Below are 19,760 nucleotides of genomic sequence, written 5' to 3' on the forward strand. Positions count from 1 at the left end.
AGAGGCAGAAGGCGGCCGGCTGGCAGATGTCTAGGAACCTTGTTATGGGCGCAGGACGCACAGGCCGAGACAAAGTCTATTACCTCCTTGCGCAGGGTAGGCCACCAGTAATGCCGGGCAATAAGCTGGAGGGTCTTCTTTTGGCCAGCATGGCCGGCTAGCTTAGATGAATGTCCCCAGTGCAGAACCTTCTCACGATCAAGTACTGTCACGAACGTCTTACCGGGTGGAAGATGATTCAGATCCAAGGGAGCCACCTGCATTACCTTGGCGGGGTCGATGATGTGCTTAGGCTCCTCCTCTAGATCAGAGAACAGAAAGGATTTGGACAAGGCATCGGCTTTGATATTCTTGTCTGCCGGGCGGAAATGAAGAATGAAATCAAAGTGGGCGAAGAACAAGGACCACCGGGCCTGGTGTGGGTTAAGTCTTTGGGCACTCTGGAGGTAAGCCAAGTTTTTGTGGTCCGTATAAATTATTTCCGGGTGAAGAGCCCCCTCGAGCAGGTAACGCCACTCCTCCAGTGCCAATTTAACGGCTAACAATTCTCGGTCTCCTATAGAATAATTGAACTCAGACGAAGAGAAGAGCTTGGAGAAGAAGCCACAGGTTACCATTCTCCCGGATGGCGACTTTTGGGTGAGCACCGCTCCGGTTCCGGAGGAGGAAGCATCTACTTCTAAGAAGAATTGTTTGTTGTAGTCCGGACGGTGCAGCACAGAAGCGGAGGAGAAAGCTTGTTTCAAAGAAAGGAAGGCCTCTTCAGCCTCGGGCGGCTATTCTTTGGGACTAGCGCCCTTACGGGTGAGCGTGGAGATAGGGGCAGTCCGGGAAGAGAAGTGCGGAATGAAGAGGCGGTAGTAATTGGCGAAGCCCAGGAACCGCTGAATAGCCTTCAACCCCTCCGGTCGGGGCCACTTCAGGATGGCAGAAAGTTTCTCAGGATCCATTCGTAGGCCAGTCTGGGAGATGACGTAGCCCAGAAATGGAAGCAAGGTCTGCTCAAAGAGGCACTTCTCAAATTTTGCGTAGAGATGGTTCTGCCTGAGCCTGAGCAGGACCTGACGAATGTCCCTCCGGTGTGTGGGAAGATCCGGAGAGAAGATCAAGATGTCGTCCAGGTACACCACCACGCAGGAGTAGAGAAGGTCACGGAAGATGTCATTGACCAACTCTTGAAAGACGGCGGGAGCATTACAGAGGCCGAAGGGCATTACGAGGTATTCATAGTGGCCATCCTGGGTGTTGAATGCCGTCTTCCATTCATCCCCCTGGCGGATACAGACCAGGTTATATGCCCCACGGAGATCCAGCTTGGTGAAGATTCTGGCACCCCTCAGACGGTCAAATAATTCAGGAATGAGCGGAAGGGGGTATTTATTCTTCACCGTGATCTGGTTAAGACCTCTATAGTCTATACAAGGACGAAGTGAGCGATCCTTCTTTTTAACGAAGAAGAAGCCTGCTCCCGCCGGGGAGGTAGATTTCCGGATAATTCCCCGGGCCAGATTTTCCTCGATATATTCAGACATGGCCTGGGTCTCGGCAGCGGACAACGGGTAAATACGCCCATGGGGTGGAGTAGCGCCGGGTACCAGGTCGATTGGGCAATCGTATGGTCTATGGGGGGGTAATGTCTCTGCTTCTTTCTTGTTGAAAACATCAGCATAAGACCAATAAGGAACCGGTAGACCGGGTAGATTGGCTGGAGTAGGAGAAGGACGAGCAGGACGAACAGGAACTAAACAAGTCTTATGACAGTCCTGCCCCCAGAGAAGGACTTCTCCGGTCTGCAAATTCAGCATGGGTGCATGTCTCTGGAGCCAAGGAAGGCCTAACAAGAGGGCATGAGAGAGTCCAGGTAGAACATGGAAGAAAATCCTCTCAGAGTGCAGCATTCCCACCTGCAGAGTTATGGGTTCGGTGATGAGTTGGATGGTTAGCGGTAAGAGCCCTCCATCCACGGAGGCGACAGATAAGGGTTCAGCCAAAGGTTTAGTGGGAATGCGGTATTTCTCTACCAGGGACTGGGAAATGAGGTTTCCGACAGCTCCAGAATCGAGTTGAGCTAGTTCAAAGTAGCGGTTCTCCCCGCAGATGATAGAGACCGACAGCATCAGAGATGGAGAGGGTTTACTCTTGTCTAGGATGACCTCTCCGAGCGATCCTAGACACTGGCGTTTCCAGGCCTCTCCGGGCAGGAACGGATCCGGTGCTCCTTACTGCCACAATAGAAACAGCTCCCCTTGTCACGGCGTGACTCTTGACGGGTTTTGACCATCTTGGTCTGGTCGACCTGCATGGACTCTGGCGAGTGCGCCCGGGGAGTTACAGAGGAAGAGATGGGTCTCTGGAAAGTGGGAGCAAGGCGGGGAAACCTCCTCTCACAGATGACCTCTTTGGTACGCTCCTGGAACCGGATGTCAATCCGGGTGGCAAGTGTTACTGAGTCATCCAGGGAGGTTGGAATGTCCCGACCGGCGAGTTCATCTTTAATCCGGCCGGATAGGCCTTCCCAGAAGACGGACACCAGGGCCTCGTTATCCCAGGTAAGCTCGGAAGCAAGGGTACGGAACTGTATGGCATATTGGCCCACGGTGAGACTCCCTTGGCGGAGGTGTGGCAGAGAGGAGGCGCATGAGGTCTTTCGTCCTGGTTCGTAGAAGACTTTCCAGAAAGCCGTGAGAAAGGCTGGCAGGTTGGACACCAGGGGGTCTCCTCTTTCCCATAGGGGATTTAGCCAAGCCAGTGCCTCCCCAGTGAGATGGGACATGATGAAGGCCACTTTGGCCCGGTCGGTGGTGAATTGGTGTGCCAAAAGTTCGAAGTGCAGGGTGCACTGGTTAATGAAGCCTCGTGCCAGACCGGGGTCTCCACCAAAACGAGGCGGGGCGGATAGGCGGGGACCGGGAAGGGATGCCATGGTATTGATGGGCAGCGACGCTGCCGGGGTAGGAGTCGTGTGACTGGAAGCAGGTCCCGATGAGGCAGTCAGTGTGTCCAGGCGGGAGTTAACATTACGCAGGTGGCTCAGGATGGACTCCTGTTGGGACCTCTGACGGGAAAGTTCATGGCATAGGTCCGAGAGCGAGGGAGCTTGGGTGCCACCGGGTTCCATGGCCCGAGCAAACTGTAACGGGACCGGGAGGTGGAACCTCTGAGCTTCAATACAAAGGGGAAGTCCTTGTAAGGAAGCGGGTGACTCCCAGGGAAGTCAAGCAGGTAGTCACAGCAAGTGACGGGAACAGTCTCTGGGTAAGCAGGCAGGTGGTCACGGCAAGTGACAGGGGACAGTCTCTGGGTAGACCGGCAGGTGGTCACGGCAAGTGACGGGGACAGTCTCTGGGTAGACAGGCAGGTGGTCACGGCAAGTGACGGGGAAAGTCTCCGGGTAGACAGGCAGGTGGTCACGGCAAGTGACGGGGACAGTCTCTGGGTAGACGGCAGGTACCTTCAACCCAGCGGGCAGATCGACACGGCAGGTACTGGCAGGTGCTTCCGGGTAAGCTGGTGGATAGCCGCGGCAGGTGCTGGTGGGCGCTTCCGGATAAGCAGGTAGATAAACTCAGCGGGTGCTGGCAGGTGCTCCCAGGTAAGCAGGAAGATAGACTCAGCGGGTGCTGGCAGGTGCTTCCAGGTAGCAGACAGGTGACAGGCAGGAATCAGGCTGGACTAGTCAGGCTAGCGGAGGGACCAGAGGGCTGAAGCAGAGGTGAAGACACAGTGCGACAACTGTTGCACGGGCACCTCCATTTTGGAGGAGGTGCCTTAAATGTGGGAAGTCCTCTGGCCATTGGCCGGGGACTTTTTAGGAAGACGCGCGCAGTCCCTTTAAGAGGGGGGGAGTGTGTGCGCGCGCGCCCTAAGCACTCTGCTGGAGGAGGGACGCGCGCCGGCCACAGCAGGGAACGGAGCACAGGGAGAAGCCGCGCCAGGAGCCGGGGGGCGAGAGAGAGAAGCGCTGGAGGGACCCACGTGAGGAGCGCGGAGGTAAGAGGGACGGCGTCCCTGCCTAGCAGAGGGCAGGGACGCCGATGCTACATATATGTTATATTAAATTAACTCACAGCTGACGTTTTCTTTCTGATGGAGTCGTTCACTTTTCCCGTCTTTTCCATCTGGGCCGGGCCGATATCACAACTTCTCCAGCAACATCTGCAGAGATTACAACAAAGAAACATTTGACTTCTCACACCTCCAGCACCGTCCCCATCTATTCCCAACCTGCACAAACTCCTCATCCCGCTGTCACCCCAATGCTGAACCACTGCTGTGTCCCTATTCCTGATCCTCTTATTGCTCACATAATAATGCCCACCAATGTGCCTCTTACAAAGTAAAATGCCTCCTTTGTACCCTTAGATGGTAAAACTGTGCCCCCGAAAACAGTGCCCACATTTTTCCCATAGAAAATAATATAAAATATATATAATAAAACTTGACAGTCACAATAGCCGCAGTGCCCATATAACAATTATGCATCTTACACTGCCTTGTGAAAGTATTTGGCCCCCTTGAACTTTTCTACCTTTTGCCACATTTCTGGCTTCAAACATAAAGATATAAAATTCTAATATTTTGGGGAAGAATCAACAACAAGTGGGACACAAACGTGAAGTGGAACGAAATCTATTGGATATTTTAAACTTTTTTAACAAATTTAAAACTGTAAAGTGGGGCGAGCAATATTATTCGGCCCCCTTGAGTTAATACTTTGTAGCGCCACATTTTGCTGCGATTACAGCTGCAAGTCGCTTGGGGTATGTCTCTATCAGTTTTGCACATTGAGAGGCTGAAATTCTTGCCCATTCTTCCTTGCAAAACAGCTCAAGCTCAGTGAGGTTGGATGGAGGGCGTTTGTGAACAGCAGTTTTCAGCTGGGGAAACAGTCGGGGAATTGGGTTAAATGCTCAAGTGTGGTGTTGGATGAGTTGGTCAGAGACATAATATTTGATATGCTAGTTCTTTAATAGCAACATAATAGGATGGATAGAATGTTGTGCAATTCATGATACATTTGGTATTTGTACGTCAAGGAGGGACGACAGTCTTATGCAAAATCAGATGGGTAAGGGATGAAAAGGGGGGTTCTGGTGGGGAGGGTTGGGGGTGTTTTTTTAAATCCTGTAAATGTGATGTTTTATTATATAAATAATATTTAGGGGGCGCTGGTGGACTCACAACCGTGACCTGCTGCTGATACGCGCAGTAAACCAAAAAAGACTGCAAGGGTTTAAGTAGTAAGTGTATAGAGTACCTGCGCTGGTCCTGGTCAGCTTTAGGTACTAATAAACAGGCTATGAGAGGGTGAGGTAAAACTTATATTATTTTATTCAGTGGTTAAAAAGGCTCAAATAGTAGTTTGTCTAAAAGCACATGTAGAATAAAATTGTCAGACTAGAGATGGCTGACCAAGTTCGTTTTAAAACCACATAGTAGACAAATTCCTGATTGGAACGTGCTAGATGGGGTTAGTGGGTAGGAGGCTTGATGTTGGGTGAGGATCACCTGAAAGGAAAGGGAATGGCAGTTAGAGGATGCCCTAATCACTATTTGATTTTTACATAGGTTATAATATTAATGTGGAGTATTAGAGCTTGGTGTGAGAGGGCGGTTCTAGTGGTGGCTTCAGATCCGTAGGGATGCTGTAGGTCAGCTGTCTGTAGGGACAGAGGAGAAAGTAAGGAGGAGCATACTCAGGGTTGATATGTTAATAGCGGTATAACAGGGTTTTACCTGGATTTATAGAAGGAGTGAAGGCACAGGTGTAATTGGCTCCAAGGTCATTAGGTCACTGCTGGCTTTACACTGTATCTGGGTAAGGGTTAAAAGATTATAAATAGGAATTATACTAAATTCAGAATGGTAACTGGGTGGTGATGTGGTGAATTACCCTGAGTTGGTAAGTGGTGTTTCTCTCCTGGAAAGCGCAATCCTGTGAGTACCTGGATTGGCGGATAAAATTGAGAGTTGCTAATCACTTGTATGCAGGACGAGCATGAAATGATTGTGTTCTTTCTGCTCCAAGGTGGTCTGTCAGTAGATGGCTGACAGGGATGGGCAGCCAGTACTTTAGACTAACGTTGGTTTACTGATAGTAAAAGGTGGCACGCAATGTGGTTGAGGTCGTGCGTGACAGACAGCAGCTTAACGGTACCGATCACGTACCTTGTGGTAGCGGTATTAGCTGGCAGTAGTCGGTGGTCGTTCCAGGCGCCTGTCACTTTACTGACCTGCGGGTGGGAGCGTATGACGCTCTGCAGTGTGGGTGTCTCGCCGTACACGGAGTCCCGGCCAGAGGCTCCAGTGGAGGCGGGCACCCAGATATGGCGGTACCTTTTCGTCCGGGCTAGGACCCGCGTGACGTCAGGTCACGTGATGTCTCGCAATGAGGTTGGTACGGATAGCACTGAGGACTTTTGTATGGCGTCTTTGCTATATGAGCAGTTTGTTTTTTAGTGCTTAGTTTGTGACTATGATTTTCCTTAGTAGTCGGTAATGTATCAGAAGACCGGACCTGTTTCAAAGGATCAGATGACAGATCTTTGCTGTGAAGGGATGATGGGATATCTGGAGTAATGGTATTCACTTCAATTGTATCCTGTGGGATCTCAAGATCATCTGATTTAAAAATTGAAGATGTCAGCTGTCCCTCTGATCTCCTGGTACAGTCATCTGCTATGATAAAAATCAATTATTATTTTTCAATAAAATATCCTTGAATTTTATATTTTTTAACATTTCTACTTAAACTCTCTGTAAAAATATTAATTATTCAGCAAGACAATGAAAGTTCACAGTCTAATAGAAAACCTCATAGGATGAACCTGTTATGTTGGGGAAAATAATACCAATAAAAACTTCCACTCATCCCACAAAGAACAAGTCCCCACTCAGGCCCATCTTAGGAATATATATATTGGAGGGTGGAGTTAGGTAGTCGGAGTGTGCTGACACTTTAGATCAGTGAAGGAGCAGCACGTCTGCTGCTGTGTTGAGGGCCCCGAGTGTGGCCGAGGCAAGGAGAGGAAAGAGGAGTTAAGGGGGCAGAGGAGCATCTGAAGCTCACCCCAGGACACAAGCCGGACACCGGGTCCGCGTCTACAGGGTCCTCTACACCCAGTAGGGACAACCGGCATACCAGGAGGATTCCAGATCCCTGGTCAACCTGAAGCTACCATCATTTTACAGAACTAGGAACCACGAAAGCCCCAGCGTCCAGGGATAGTGGTAGCCGGAGAAAAGTTCTATTACCAAGCAGACAGGTGAGAGAGTGAAACAGCATAGAAGCTAGGCCTAGTTCCAGGCTGGCCAGAAGCTTTAGAGAAAGGAAGAAACGGACCAGGAGGCCTACTACCTGCTCACTGGGGAGAGTCCAGAAGTGCACCCTTCCTACTAGGTACCCTGGACCATACCTGCCGTTACACCAGTAAAGGTACTGAAGCGAATCCCCTGTGTGCGTGACCATCATTCCCCCTGACCCGACCGGGCCACCTCTCACTTGCATCCCTTCCATCAACTCTGCCCTGGGGGCCCGCTCCGCCTGTGGGGAGCAGAAACATTCCAGCTGCCATCCCATCACCCCCGGAGGTCTGCAGCAGCGCCGGTACTCATTACTGGGAACCACAGGTGGCGTCACAAGACAAAACTGTTAACAAACCCCCTTTTAAAGAGTGACCCCAGGGTACGGGCCGGGAGCCGACAGCCGTGACATCCCACAGAAGGTCAAGGCCCGGGTACCGAGCTTCCCCCATATCACCCTGGGCAAGTCATGTGTCTCCTGGAGCACAATCTGGGCACTATGTGTTGGGTAACAAAATGGCAAATGCACAATTTTCACTCTGCAACATCCACTGAGTGCTAATTTCCGATAAAGTACCTGTAGAGTCCAAATATTCCCTACTTCTAAAGATTAATTCATTCACGGTTATAATTTCCAAAATGGGGTCACTTTATGGGGATTTCTACTGCTCTAGTTTTCTGCCTTTTGTCATAGTAAGGGCTTCTGCATATGGTGTGACCCATCTCCACTGGGACCTGCTCCTGCGACGTCAGCTTCTGTCACCAAGCGCCACCTTATTCATTCTGCAGGCAGCGCTGGTGATGGAGGAGACGTCAGAACCAGAAGCTCTGGGCGGCACAGGCCCTGTCCAGCCACTAAGATTAGGTTGCCTGGGACCTGTAGTACCATCCAGTCTGGCAGTATGGGTGTGTATGCTGTCCAGCTGAAGTAATCTGCTCCCTACTTCAGCCAACTGGAAAGCACCACACCCTACTAAAGCTGGAAGCATATTGCCGGAAGCTGCCAAATACAGCCTTGTTCTCCTCTGGTTCAGTCCTCTGTGCTCAGCTCCCGGCTTGTGTATTTGTCTCCTGTTGTAACCCCGGCCCGTTTACTGACTACTCTTGTGTCTTCTGATTTTGCATTTTCTCTGCTCTCCTGGTTCTGACCCGGCTACCTGACTATTCTTCTTCCCATCTCACACCGCAGAACAGCAGGTAGCACCATGGCCCAAGCCTAGGGGTCTCTGTGTAAGTCCAGATACGGAGAAAACAGAGTAGATAGCGCCAAGCCTGTTCATGGTGACCATCTTTTGAGCTGCCAGGTGACCATGAACAGCGCCCCCAATACATTGTGTCTGAAAACTATTCCAGCAAGATCTGCATTCAAATAGCTAAATGGCGCTCCTTCCCTTCTTAACCTGCCATGTGCCCAGATAGTAGGATACAACCGGAAAATAATTTGTAAGGTGTATCTGTTTCTTATTATCCTTTGTGAAGAATTCCAAAGATATCACCATATAATGTGACACACGTCAGATATAAAAAATGGGCACTGATAGGAACACAAAACCGGCAGCGGGAAGTGGATTAATCAGAGTATTTTGGGAACTAACTGCTGTAGTCAAAACTGTGACTATAGACAATAACATCTACTGAAATGATCAAACTCAACAGTTTTCATCAGTAAATAGTGAGTAACTAGTGGTGAAACCTCTCTGGGGTAATTAGAGTAGGGGGCTGGGGGGCTCTTGGTAATCTAAACTATCGTAAGGGACAATATTTTCTGTCAGATGAGTGTCAAGAAGAAATATTACACATTTAAAGTGAACTTTTTGTAATACTGCAGAGATGAGGCGTCTTAAATTTAGCTTAGAGATATATCGTGGCGCAGGTGAAATGTTTTTATGTAGTTTATCGCAATACTATTTGAAGTTAGTTGCTTTTAAAATAAATTGTAAAGTCAGGATAAAGGGAAACTCTGTTGTTATTGCACAGAAATTCACACTTGGCCTCACTGCACATTTAATGTTGTCGATTATAAAAGCAAAGTTTGGTCAGAAAGACTGGACCTGGTCTTGTAGGGACCATATGAGGACATTCAGCAGCACAGAAAGGACTTTCAATGCCCAAAGTCATTTGAACAGTTTTGTTTTGGGTGGAGGAGAACGTTTTGATCTAGAGGCAAAATGGTGATCACACGATTGTGATACGGCCGGACAACACTACTGATAAAGCAGCCACAGCCGATGACTGAGAAGAATCTGTGACTTCTCTGCATTTAGTGGTTACTACTCACCTGGGTAGTCATATGTAGGAATCTCCTCATTACACCCCTCATCACCCCTCACATATGTCTCTGTAGTATTAATATGGGTCAGATTTTCACCCTGAAACAAATATTGTAAAAGTCACAGACAGATGGAGAAGTCACATCTATGATCAGCTCTAATCCTGCTATCTCCACCGTTCTCATTACACAAGTATAAAACATATAATACTGGTGGATAAAACAAGACTGAGCACAAGACCTTCACAGCCGTCTACACATCATAGGGGAGATCATATAAAACCTTCTCTCCATCTACTTGATGATCCTGAAGAACACTGAGATCTTCTTGTTTACAGTCCTGTGGAAGAAGAGGACGGGGACATCTCTCTGGTGTTGTCCTCTTACTGGATAGATCTGGAGGAAACACATACAGGGACTGAATTCATTCTTTACATACAGATAATTATAGGCCGTGTGTATTTAGTCCTGTCTATTACCTGGTGATGTGAGGGGTTGGGGAACCTCCATCATGATGTCCTTGTACAGATCTTTGTGTCCTTCTAAATACTCCCACTCCTCCATGGAGAAATAGACTGTGACATCCTGACACCTTATAGGAACCTGACACATACAATGATATCGTCATCCCCCGATCCCTTCATAGTGTTACTGTATAATGTCCCAGCATTCCCAGCAGTGTCACCTCTCCAGTCAGCAGCTCAATCATCTTGTAGGTGAGTTCTAGGATCTTCTGGTCATTGATGTCCTCATGTATGAAGGGGTGAGGTGGAGGCCCTGTGATTGGGCTCAGGGGTCTTCCCCATCCCTCAGACACAGGGTCCTGACAGCGCTCACTAGAGGTCTTCTTCACTACTGTGTAATCCTGGTTATGTAGAGACACATTAATAAATCTCACTCCAGACATTTCCAGAGTCCTCACCTCTCCAGTTCTGTCCATCTGTTATTCCCATAGATAAGAATGATGTAATGTGACGTCATCAGAATCTCTCACCTCTCCAGTAAGCCGGAAGAGGATCTCTAGGGTGAGGTGGAATATCCTCTCCACCATCTTGTCTCTGTCCATATCCATCTTTGATTGGTAAATCAGGAAAATTCTCTTATATAGAAGATCTTCACTGAGAGGATCCGATATTGTAGAGACCTGAATGAGAAGATGATGAGCCGATGTAACATCATAAAAATCCTGTGTAATAATACAATTACTGGAGATAATAAGGGAAACATATGAGATTTATTATTTTACAGTATTTAGTTTTCTGCTTTACATCTAGTAATAAAACCTATATATTTTAAGCCACAGACAACAAGCAGTTTCTTCCTTGGAGTCTGCAGCTCAATACCTTTCTCACAAGATGGGTATCTGATGGTTTTATGAGATGGTTGTTTGTTCTCGGCCCCGACCCTTTCACAACTCCTGTCTCCTGGTTTAATCGCAAGAGAAACACATAACGAGAACCTGGCTTACACCTCTGGGTTTCACAGATTCGGCATTGATAAATGTCCACCATGTAAATATGCCGAACACAAGAAATAGATTTAATCACATTAAATAAAACCTTTCATTATACAATGTATCACCTGCAGCAGAGAATGTGTGGTATATTGTATTCAGTGTCTGGGATGTAATGTCAGATATGTCGGCTGCTCCTCCCGTAAATAAGGCAGAGAATTAATGAGAATTAATGAGCACATAGGAGACCCCACTAATCCCGCGGCCATTAACCCCTCCAACGTGTCCACACATTTCCTAAGAGAACACAATGGTGACTTCAAGAACTTTCAGTTTTGTGGCAGTGAAAGGGTAAATCGTTCAGGTGGAGGGGAGATGGCAGAGGAGCATGGCTGAACCGTGAAGCTTCCTGGACACTGAGGCCAAATCCATCGTACCGGAGGGTATAAAGAGAAGGACGGATCTGATCTTACATTACCAGACCGGTGAAGGGGCCATATTGTGATGACTGTAAGATGATTGTGTTTCTTCATTGTCTTTCTTTGTATAATATCTATTATATCTATTAATGCCGCCATTCATCCTGTGCACAGGAGCGGCTGCTCCAGAGACATTTATATCCTGCTCGGGTTTCATTCTTACCTTCGGTTCTGGGTAAGAAGTATCACTCCGAAACGCGTCACCTCCACCTTAATTCTCTCTGGATTCTTTCCTCCAATCTTCTGATGACGTCCCATCATTATTGTGACATAAGGTTATAAAATGAAGGAATAAAGGTTTTATGTTATTTGAGGTCCTGGATCGTCCTCTATGTGTGGACGGTTATCACTACTATCTACATTATTGTTAACCATATATTCATCAGGTGCATAGTAATAAACCTCTCTACCCAAATTTGGGTCCCAAAATATGAGAAAGTGGAAGTATATGCCACTCCATACGATAAATATGCATGCTACCACAAACCACAGGAGTTTTGTTGGCAATAGTAAAAAGGCAAATATTTTATTAAACATATACAGACATGGGACATACAAGAAGGAACAACCCGGCATGAGAAGTGGGGCTGCCTAAATACATATATGTAGATAAACCAATCATAAAGAGTAAAAGTAACAATGGATAAAAACAAGTGCCACAATGTTAAACCCTTCGTGGGATAGTTGTCTGAGTGCTGTATACGGTAAAAGTCTAAAGAAGATTTTGTATATTTAGTATAACAAATCGTATCAGCACATAGACTCCTATAATCAAAATTCAGATCATGATATTGCACACTTACCCATTGTTAAATAGCAGCCACACAAGAAATAAATCCCCAACGCACGTTTCGCTTTGTGTATTTGATCGCTTCCTCGGGGGGAATGCAGAAAAGGACCTTCCATGCCGATTTAAGTATGTTCAGGACCTGCGATCACATGGTCACAGTGGACCAATCACGTAATGGTATATCGGCGCATGCGCACTGAGCCGTGTGCGTCAGCCGCACCGCCCACGGCCATCAAGGCAGACTGCACGTGTCCGGAAGAGCAGGGTAGGTAACCATAGCTCCCAGACAACAAACAGGCTCCATAAAGATGCCGGGGGCGGAGCGGGGACAACAGACAGCGCAGCACACACGCGCACACCATTCAACACAGATTAATGGCAACAACTAATACATATATTTATAAGAGAAGGCACCAAATGACAATTGTAAATCCAGTCAGAGTGGTATGAATTCATAAATTGAAGGGTGATGCCAATTCATGATGCAGGATAATAAATCAAGCTATGGAAGAAAAAGAAAAAAATAAATATACACAGGACAAGAAGCATAATAAAACATTAAAAATGTGAAAACATAAAAAAATAAAAATAAATGTACCAAAGGGTTACTGTTGTTCACAAAAACGGGGCGAAGCTTAACGTTTCGTTAAGGCCATTGGGAAACATAGTTCCCAGTTCTATTATCCATTTGGCCTCTCTCTGAGCTAGCAGTTTTTTTATATTGCCTCCTCGGATACCACCATGGATGGCCTCAATTCCCCGTACCATGAAGGTTTTGAGGTTACTATCATGATGTTGCCTAAAATGGCGTGGGATAGTTTTTAAAGAAGGGATGTCTGTCACCGTCCTTGCTGCACCAATGTCTCTCACATGTTCCCTAATCCTCACCCGCATTTCTCTAGATGTGAGTCCGATGTATATTTTTCCACACCCACAGGTTGCATGGTATACAACATTAGAGGTCCCACATGAGATATATTCATTAATTTTATAATTGCGGCTTCCCGAGGAATTAGAGAACTCAGTACTGCGAGAGACATTGGTGCATGCCAGACAGTGACCACATGGCACGCATCCCTTTCTTGGTCCCCTTGACCCAAAAGGATTAAGTTTGGGCGCAATATAGTGACTTTTAACCAGAATATCTTTAATATTTCTGCATCTCCTGGAAGTCATAAGAGGAGATGCTGAAATATACGGAGCCAGTGAAGGTTCAGTCAATAAGATCGACCAATGTCGTTGCATAATTGTTCTCATAAGCGACCAGTCTTGATTATATGTGGAGATAAATCTAGGTGGTCCAAAATTTTCCTTTGATTTAATAATGGGGCCTAACAGTTTATTACGTGGGGTAGCCCTCGCTCTCCTATACCCTTGTTTAACACAACGTTTGCTGTAGCCTCTCTCCGCAAACCGTTGGGAAAGGTCCATAGCCTGTTCCTCAAATTTAGCCTCAGAAGAGCATATCCGCTTCATCCTGAGAAATTGACCAACTGGGACAGCCCTGACTGTGGAAACATTATGTGCTGAATCGGCATGTAATAATGCATTCACTGATGTGGATTTACGATAAACATCAGTTTGGATATATCCTTGTTCGTCTACCTCAAGGGAGATATCCAAAAAATCAATTTTTTTAACACTGTATTGGAAGGTCAGTTTAATGTTAAAGGGGTTGTCATTAAGTTGGTCCATGAATTGCTCCAGCTCAGAGGCGGTGCCTTGCCAAATAATGAAAAGATCATCAATATATCTCAGCCAGCACTGCACATGGTTGGCGGCCCGCGCTCCTGCATCACCAAACAAACACCTCTCCCAGAAACCAAGGAAAGGTTTGCGTACGCGGGCGCACAGGCCGCCCCCATGGCAGTGCCGCGTCTCTGCAAGTAAAAAGTGTCTTTGAAAACAAAAAAATTGTGTGTTAACACAAACCGGAGCAACTCAAGGACCAAATCACCCAATTGGCTGTCCCAGTTTGAACTCCCCAGGAAGAAGCGGACCGCTCTAATGCCATCTTCATGGTCAATGCAGGTGTAAAGGGATTCAATATCCGCAGTAACCAACAACATATCTGATTCCAAAAAGATCCCGTCCACCCTTCCCAGCACGTCCGTCGTGTCCCTAACAAATGACGGTAAGGTTTCCACCATAGGTTTTAAATAGTAATCTATAAACTTACATACTGGTTCACATAACCCATCTATTCCTGACACGATCGGACGGCCGGGAGGGTCAACGGGATCCTTGTGGACTTTTGGAAGGAGGTAAAAGGTTGGGATTTTTGGGTATTTAACCATTAGTCCCTCAAAAATTTGTTTTGTGATAATCCCTTGATCAAAGGCTTCGCAGAGTATGGAGTGCAGCTGAGCCGAAAAAGAAGCGAGGGGTGAGAAAGCTAGTTTTTCATAAGTGTTTCTATCTCTCAGTTGTCTGAGAGCCTCTTTCTCATATTTGTTTATAGGCCAGATAACGATATTTCCCCCCTTGTCCGCAGCCTTGAAGACTACATCATCAAGTGCCTGCAGCTCCTTCAAGGCTTGTCTTTGTCTGTAGCTAAGATTACTATGTCTTGGTTGTGTAGAGATTTTCTTGAAATCATCCAAAACTAATTTAGTGAAGATTTCAACAGCTGGACATAGGGACAAGGGGGGAAACCTCGTTGATCTGGGTATAACATCCTGAGGAAACATACCTTGTTTCTCAATACTCTGCTCTTGTAATAATTCCTCCAAAATGGAGAGGGCCTCCCGCTCAGCTGTACTATCCAGGCCAAAATCCAATGTACCACGATTATGTAGTTTTTTCATGATCAATTTACGGGAAAAGATATAAAGATCTTTCATGGCTGTAAACAGATGAAATGGGTTAGTTGGTGCAAAGGACAGACCTCTACTTAGTACTTCGCATTGTGCTGAACTGAGATTATGTGATGATAAATTAATTACCTGTAGGCTTGTCTTAGTTTTTTTATCCTGTTGATTGTTTGTCAAATTCTTACGTTTAGCAGCCAATCTAGTTTTGTTATATCTAAAAATAGGGGTTTGGCCATCATTTCCCTCCATATTTGTCTTTGTTTGACTTTCATCCACAGATGTAAGGGATACACTCGATCCAAGACAGAGTAATCTTAGCTACAGACAAAGACAAGCCTTGAAGGAGCTGCAGGCACTTGATGATGTAGTCTTCAAGGCTGCGGACAAGGGGGGAAATATTGTTATCTGGCCTATAAACAAATATGAGAAAGAGGCTCTCAGACAACTGAGAGATAGAAACACTTATGAAAAACTAGCTTTCTCACCCCTTGCTTCTTTTTTTTGGCTCAGCTGCACTCCATACTCTGCGAAGCCTTTGATCAAGGGATTATCACAAAACAAATTTTTGAGGGACTAATGGTTAAATACCCAAAAATCACAACCTTTTACCTCCTTCCAAAAGTCCACAAGGATCCCGTTGACCCTCCCGGCCGTCCGATCGTGTCAGGAATAGATGGGTTATGTGAACCAGTATGTAAGTTTATAGATTACTATTTAAAACCTATGGTGGAAACCTTACCGTCATTTGTTAGGGACACGACGGACGTGCTGGGAAGGGTGGACGGGATCTTTTTGGAATCAGATATGTTGTTGGTTACTGCGGATATTGAATCCCTTTACACCTGCATTGACCATGAAGATGGCATTAGAGCGGTCCGCTTCTTCCTGGGGAGTTCAAACTGGGACAGCCAATTGGGTGATTTGGTCCTTGAGTTGCTCCGGTTTGTGTTAACACACAATTTTTTTTTTTTGTTTTCAAAGACACTTTTTACTTGCAGAGACGCGGCACTGCCATGGGGGCGGCCTGTGCGCCCGCGTACGCAAACCTTTTCCTTGGTTTCTGGGAGAGGTGTTTGTTTGGTGATGCGGGAGCGCGGGCCGCCAACCATGTGCAGTGCTGGCTGAGATATATTGATGATCTTTTCATTATTTGGCAAGGCACCGCCTCTGAGCTGGAGCAATTCATGGACCAACTTAATGACAACCCCTTTAACATTAAACTGACCTTCCAATACAGTGTTAAAAAAATTGATTTTTTGGATATCTCCCTTGAGGTAGACGAACAAGGATATATCCAAACTGATGTCTATCGTAAATCCACATCAGTGAATGCATTATTACATGCCGATTCAGCACATAATGTTTCCACAGTCAGGGCTGTCCCAGTTGGTCAATTTCTCAGGATGAAGCGGATATGCTCTTCTGAGGCTAAATTTGAGGAACAGGCTATGGACCTTTCCCAACGGTTTGCGGAGAGAGGCTACAGCAAACGTTGTGTTAAACAAGGGTATAGGAGAGCGAGGGCTACCCCACGTAATAAACTGTTAGGCCCCATTATTAAATCAAAGGAAAATTTTGGACCACCTAGATTTATCTCCACATATAATCAAGACTGGTCGCTTATGAGAACAATTATGCAACGACATTGGTCGATCTTATTGACTGAACCTTCACTGGCTCCGTATATTTCAGCATCTCCTCTTATGACTTCCAGGAGATGCAGAAATATTAAAGATATTCTGGTTAAAAGTCACTATATTGCGCCCAAACTTAATCCTTTTGGGTCAAGGGGACCAAGAAAGGGATGCGTGCCATGTGGTCACTGTCTGGCATGCACCAATGTCTCTCGCAGTACTGAGTTCTCTAATTCCTCGGGAAGCCGCAATTATAAAATTAATGAATATATCTCATGTGGGACCTCTAATGTTGTATACCATGCAACCTGTGGGTGTGGAAAAATATACATCGGACTCACATCTAGAGAAATGCGGGTGAGGATTAGGGAACATGTGAGAGACATTGGTGCAGCAAGGACGGTGACAGACATCCCTTCTTTAAAAACTATCCCACGCCATTTTAGGCAACATCATGATAGTAACCCCAAAACCTTCATGGTACGGGGAATTGAGGCCATCCATGGTGGCATCCGAGGAGGCAATATAAAAAAACTGCTAGCTCAGAGAGAGGCCAAATGGATAATAGAACTGGGAACTATGTTTCCCAATGGCCTTAACGAAACGTTAAGCTTCGCCCCGTTTTTGTGAACAACAGTAACCCTTTGGTACATTTATTTTTATTTTTTTATGTTTTCACATTTTTAATGTTTTATTATGCTTCTTGTCCTGTGTATATTTATTTTTTTCTTTTTCTTCCATAGCTTGATTTATTATCCTGCATCATGAATTGGCATCACCCTTCAATTTATGAATTCATACCACTCTGACTGGATTTACAATTGTCATTTGGTGCCTTCTCTTATAAATATATGTATTAGTTGTTGCCATTAATCTGTGTTGAATGGTGTGCGCGTGTGTGCTGCGCTGTCTGTTGTCCCCGCTCCGCCCCCGGCATCTTTATGGAGCCTGTTTGTTGTCTGGGAGCTATGGTTACCTACCCTGCTCTTCCGGACACGTGCAGTCTGCCTTGATGGCCGTGGGCGGTGCGGCTGACGCACACGGCTCAGTGCGCATGCGCCGATATACCATTACGTGATTGGTCCACTGTGACCATGTGATCGCAGGTCCTGAACATACTTAAATCGGCATGGAAGGTCCTTTTCTGCATTCCCCCCGAGGAAGCGATCAAATACACAAAGCGAAACGTGCGTTGGGGATTTTTTTCTTGTGTGGCTGCTATTTAACAATGGGTAAGTGTGCAATATCATGATCTGAATTTTGATTATAGGAGTCTATGTGCTGATACGATTTGTTATACTAAATATACAAAATCTTCTTTAGACTTTTACCGTATACAGCACTCAGACAACTATCCCACGAAGGGTTTAACATTGTGGCACTTGTTTTTATCCATTGTTACTTTTACTCTTTATGATTGGTTTATCTACATATATGTATTTAGGCAGCCCCACTTCTCATGCCGGGTTGTTCCTTCTTGTATGTCCCATGTCTGTATATGTTTAATAAAATATTTGCCTTTTTACTATTGCCAACAAAACTCCTGTGGTTTGTGGTAGCATGCATATCTACATTATTGTGCTGGAGCTAGGAGAGGAATAATGGCGTTGTGTGAGGACTTCTCTGGGCTTCTGTCCTTCATCCTGCAGTCGTCTGAATGGATCTAATGTGGACGGGAACCAGCTAAACCGCATTCTGTCCACAGCTGTTACTTCACTGTTCACATCACACAGAGACCCCAAAAGAGTCTCCGTGCTGAAGGGGTTAATGCCCCCTGCGCCCAGTAATGGGGGATCTCCACATACCTCCACCTGCAGAGCCGCCACCACATATATGGCTGCTCTGTGCACAGGAGCTGTGATGAGGTCACAGGAGGGGAGGAGTCAGGGGTCACATGATCAGGGGCCTCAGTGGATGCACAGTGTGAACAGTGCGGCTCCTGTACAGTGATATCCGGAGTGAAGACGCTACATGGAGACGTCTCCGCAGTCAGTGACATTTCCGGCATTATTTGCCCCTCACTACGGGCACAATTACCCCGCGCCGCCTTTTCTACAGTTTTATGTGTGGAATGTAACGTGGGATTTTCCTGCTTGGAGACAAATAGACGACACATGAGGTGATTATCACCAGTTACCGGACGTCTACTATATGGTGGCATATGATTGTGCTATCCACTTCATACCAGGAGCTATAAGGCCGAAATCTCGTATGTTTAACCCCTTCCACGGAGGGAGGCCTTTTTATATTCAGAAGAGTCCGGCTAAGGGTTCGTTCACATCAGCGGATTATAAATCGCTCCGATGTTCATCCCGAATAGTTGGACGAGTGTCATGCGAGTGTGCCATGTTTTTCTCGCCTGCATCCAATTAACATCGTCTTTTACTTATTATAATGCTTTATGTAACTTAAAGCTGGTTTATAAAATTAAGAAAGCAATTTTATATACAGATATCGATAGAAAGAAGCTAGAGATATGATAGATAATAGATAGATGTCCTGCAGATATATCATTTCACAACCCCCTAAATATTATAAATCTGCGCCCTTCAGGCTGCACACGCGGATATGAAGCGATTCAATGTGCGGATAGTACCCGGGCCTGGAGAAGAGGAGACTCTCCTCCAGACCCGGGTACAATAGAAACTGTAAAAAAAAGAATTTAAAATAAAAAATAAAGATTATACTTACCTTCCGATGTCCCCCGGCCTCCTCAGTGATGCGTGCGGTGTGATGGGCGGGCCACGGTGGTGTGAGGACCTGACATGACATCATTGAGTCATGTGACAGGTCACGCGACCGCTGACGTTGGCGGTCGCGTGACCTGTCACATGACTCAATGACGTCATCGCAGGTCCTTCACTGGATAGATCATCAAAAGGAGTGTCTATGATGGCGGGAGGCAGTTCACATCTAAGCAACAGCTCTGGGAGGGTATTCTGTCCTCATGCAAAACAATTGAAGGAGAAACCATCCAAAACCTGACAAATTCAATGGACGAGAGAGTTCAGAAGCTCCTT

At 46.3% G+C, this 19,760-nt stretch overlaps 1 protein-coding gene and 1 long non-coding RNA gene across 3 annotated transcripts in view; both read right to left on the reverse strand.

Annotated features, from left to right (window-relative positions):
• The window catches only part of LOC141271720 (uncharacterized), a 152,239-nt gene that overhangs the window by 111,987 nt on the left and 20,492 nt on the right, over nucleotides 1-19,760 (reverse strand). Inside the window, exons 4-6 of the mRNA XM_073681816.1 lie at nucleotides 10,566-10,715; nucleotides 10,257-10,436; nucleotides 10,051-10,174 (exon numbers count right to left, since the gene is read on the reverse strand). Coding sequence (XP_073537917.1) covers nucleotides 10,051-10,174; nucleotides 10,257-10,436; nucleotides 10,566-10,715 — 454 coding nt within the window. The remainder of the gene's footprint in view (nucleotides 1-10,050; nucleotides 10,175-10,256; nucleotides 10,437-10,565; nucleotides 10,716-19,760) is intronic.
• LOC141271724 (uncharacterized) lies at nucleotides 5,309-6,345 on the reverse strand. 2 transcript variants are annotated; one of them, XR_012321929.1, is made up of 3 exons: nucleotides 5,894-6,345; nucleotides 5,737-5,814; nucleotides 5,309-5,660 (listed from the first exon to the last, which is right to left on the reverse strand). It is a non-coding gene; the product is annotated as an uncharacterized lncRNA (long non-coding RNA). The 2 variants fall into 2 exon arrangements; XR_012321928.1 differs by having other exon boundaries at nucleotides 5,737-6,345.

Source organism: Phyllobates terribilis, unplaced genomic scaffold, assembly GCF_046119375.1.
Source record: "Phyllobates terribilis strain yellow unplaced genomic scaffold, ASM4611937v1 Scaffold_5__5_contigs__length_657084704, whole genome shotgun sequence".
Classification (NCBI taxonomy): Eukaryota; Metazoa; Chordata; class Amphibia; order Anura; family Dendrobatidae; genus Phyllobates; species Phyllobates terribilis.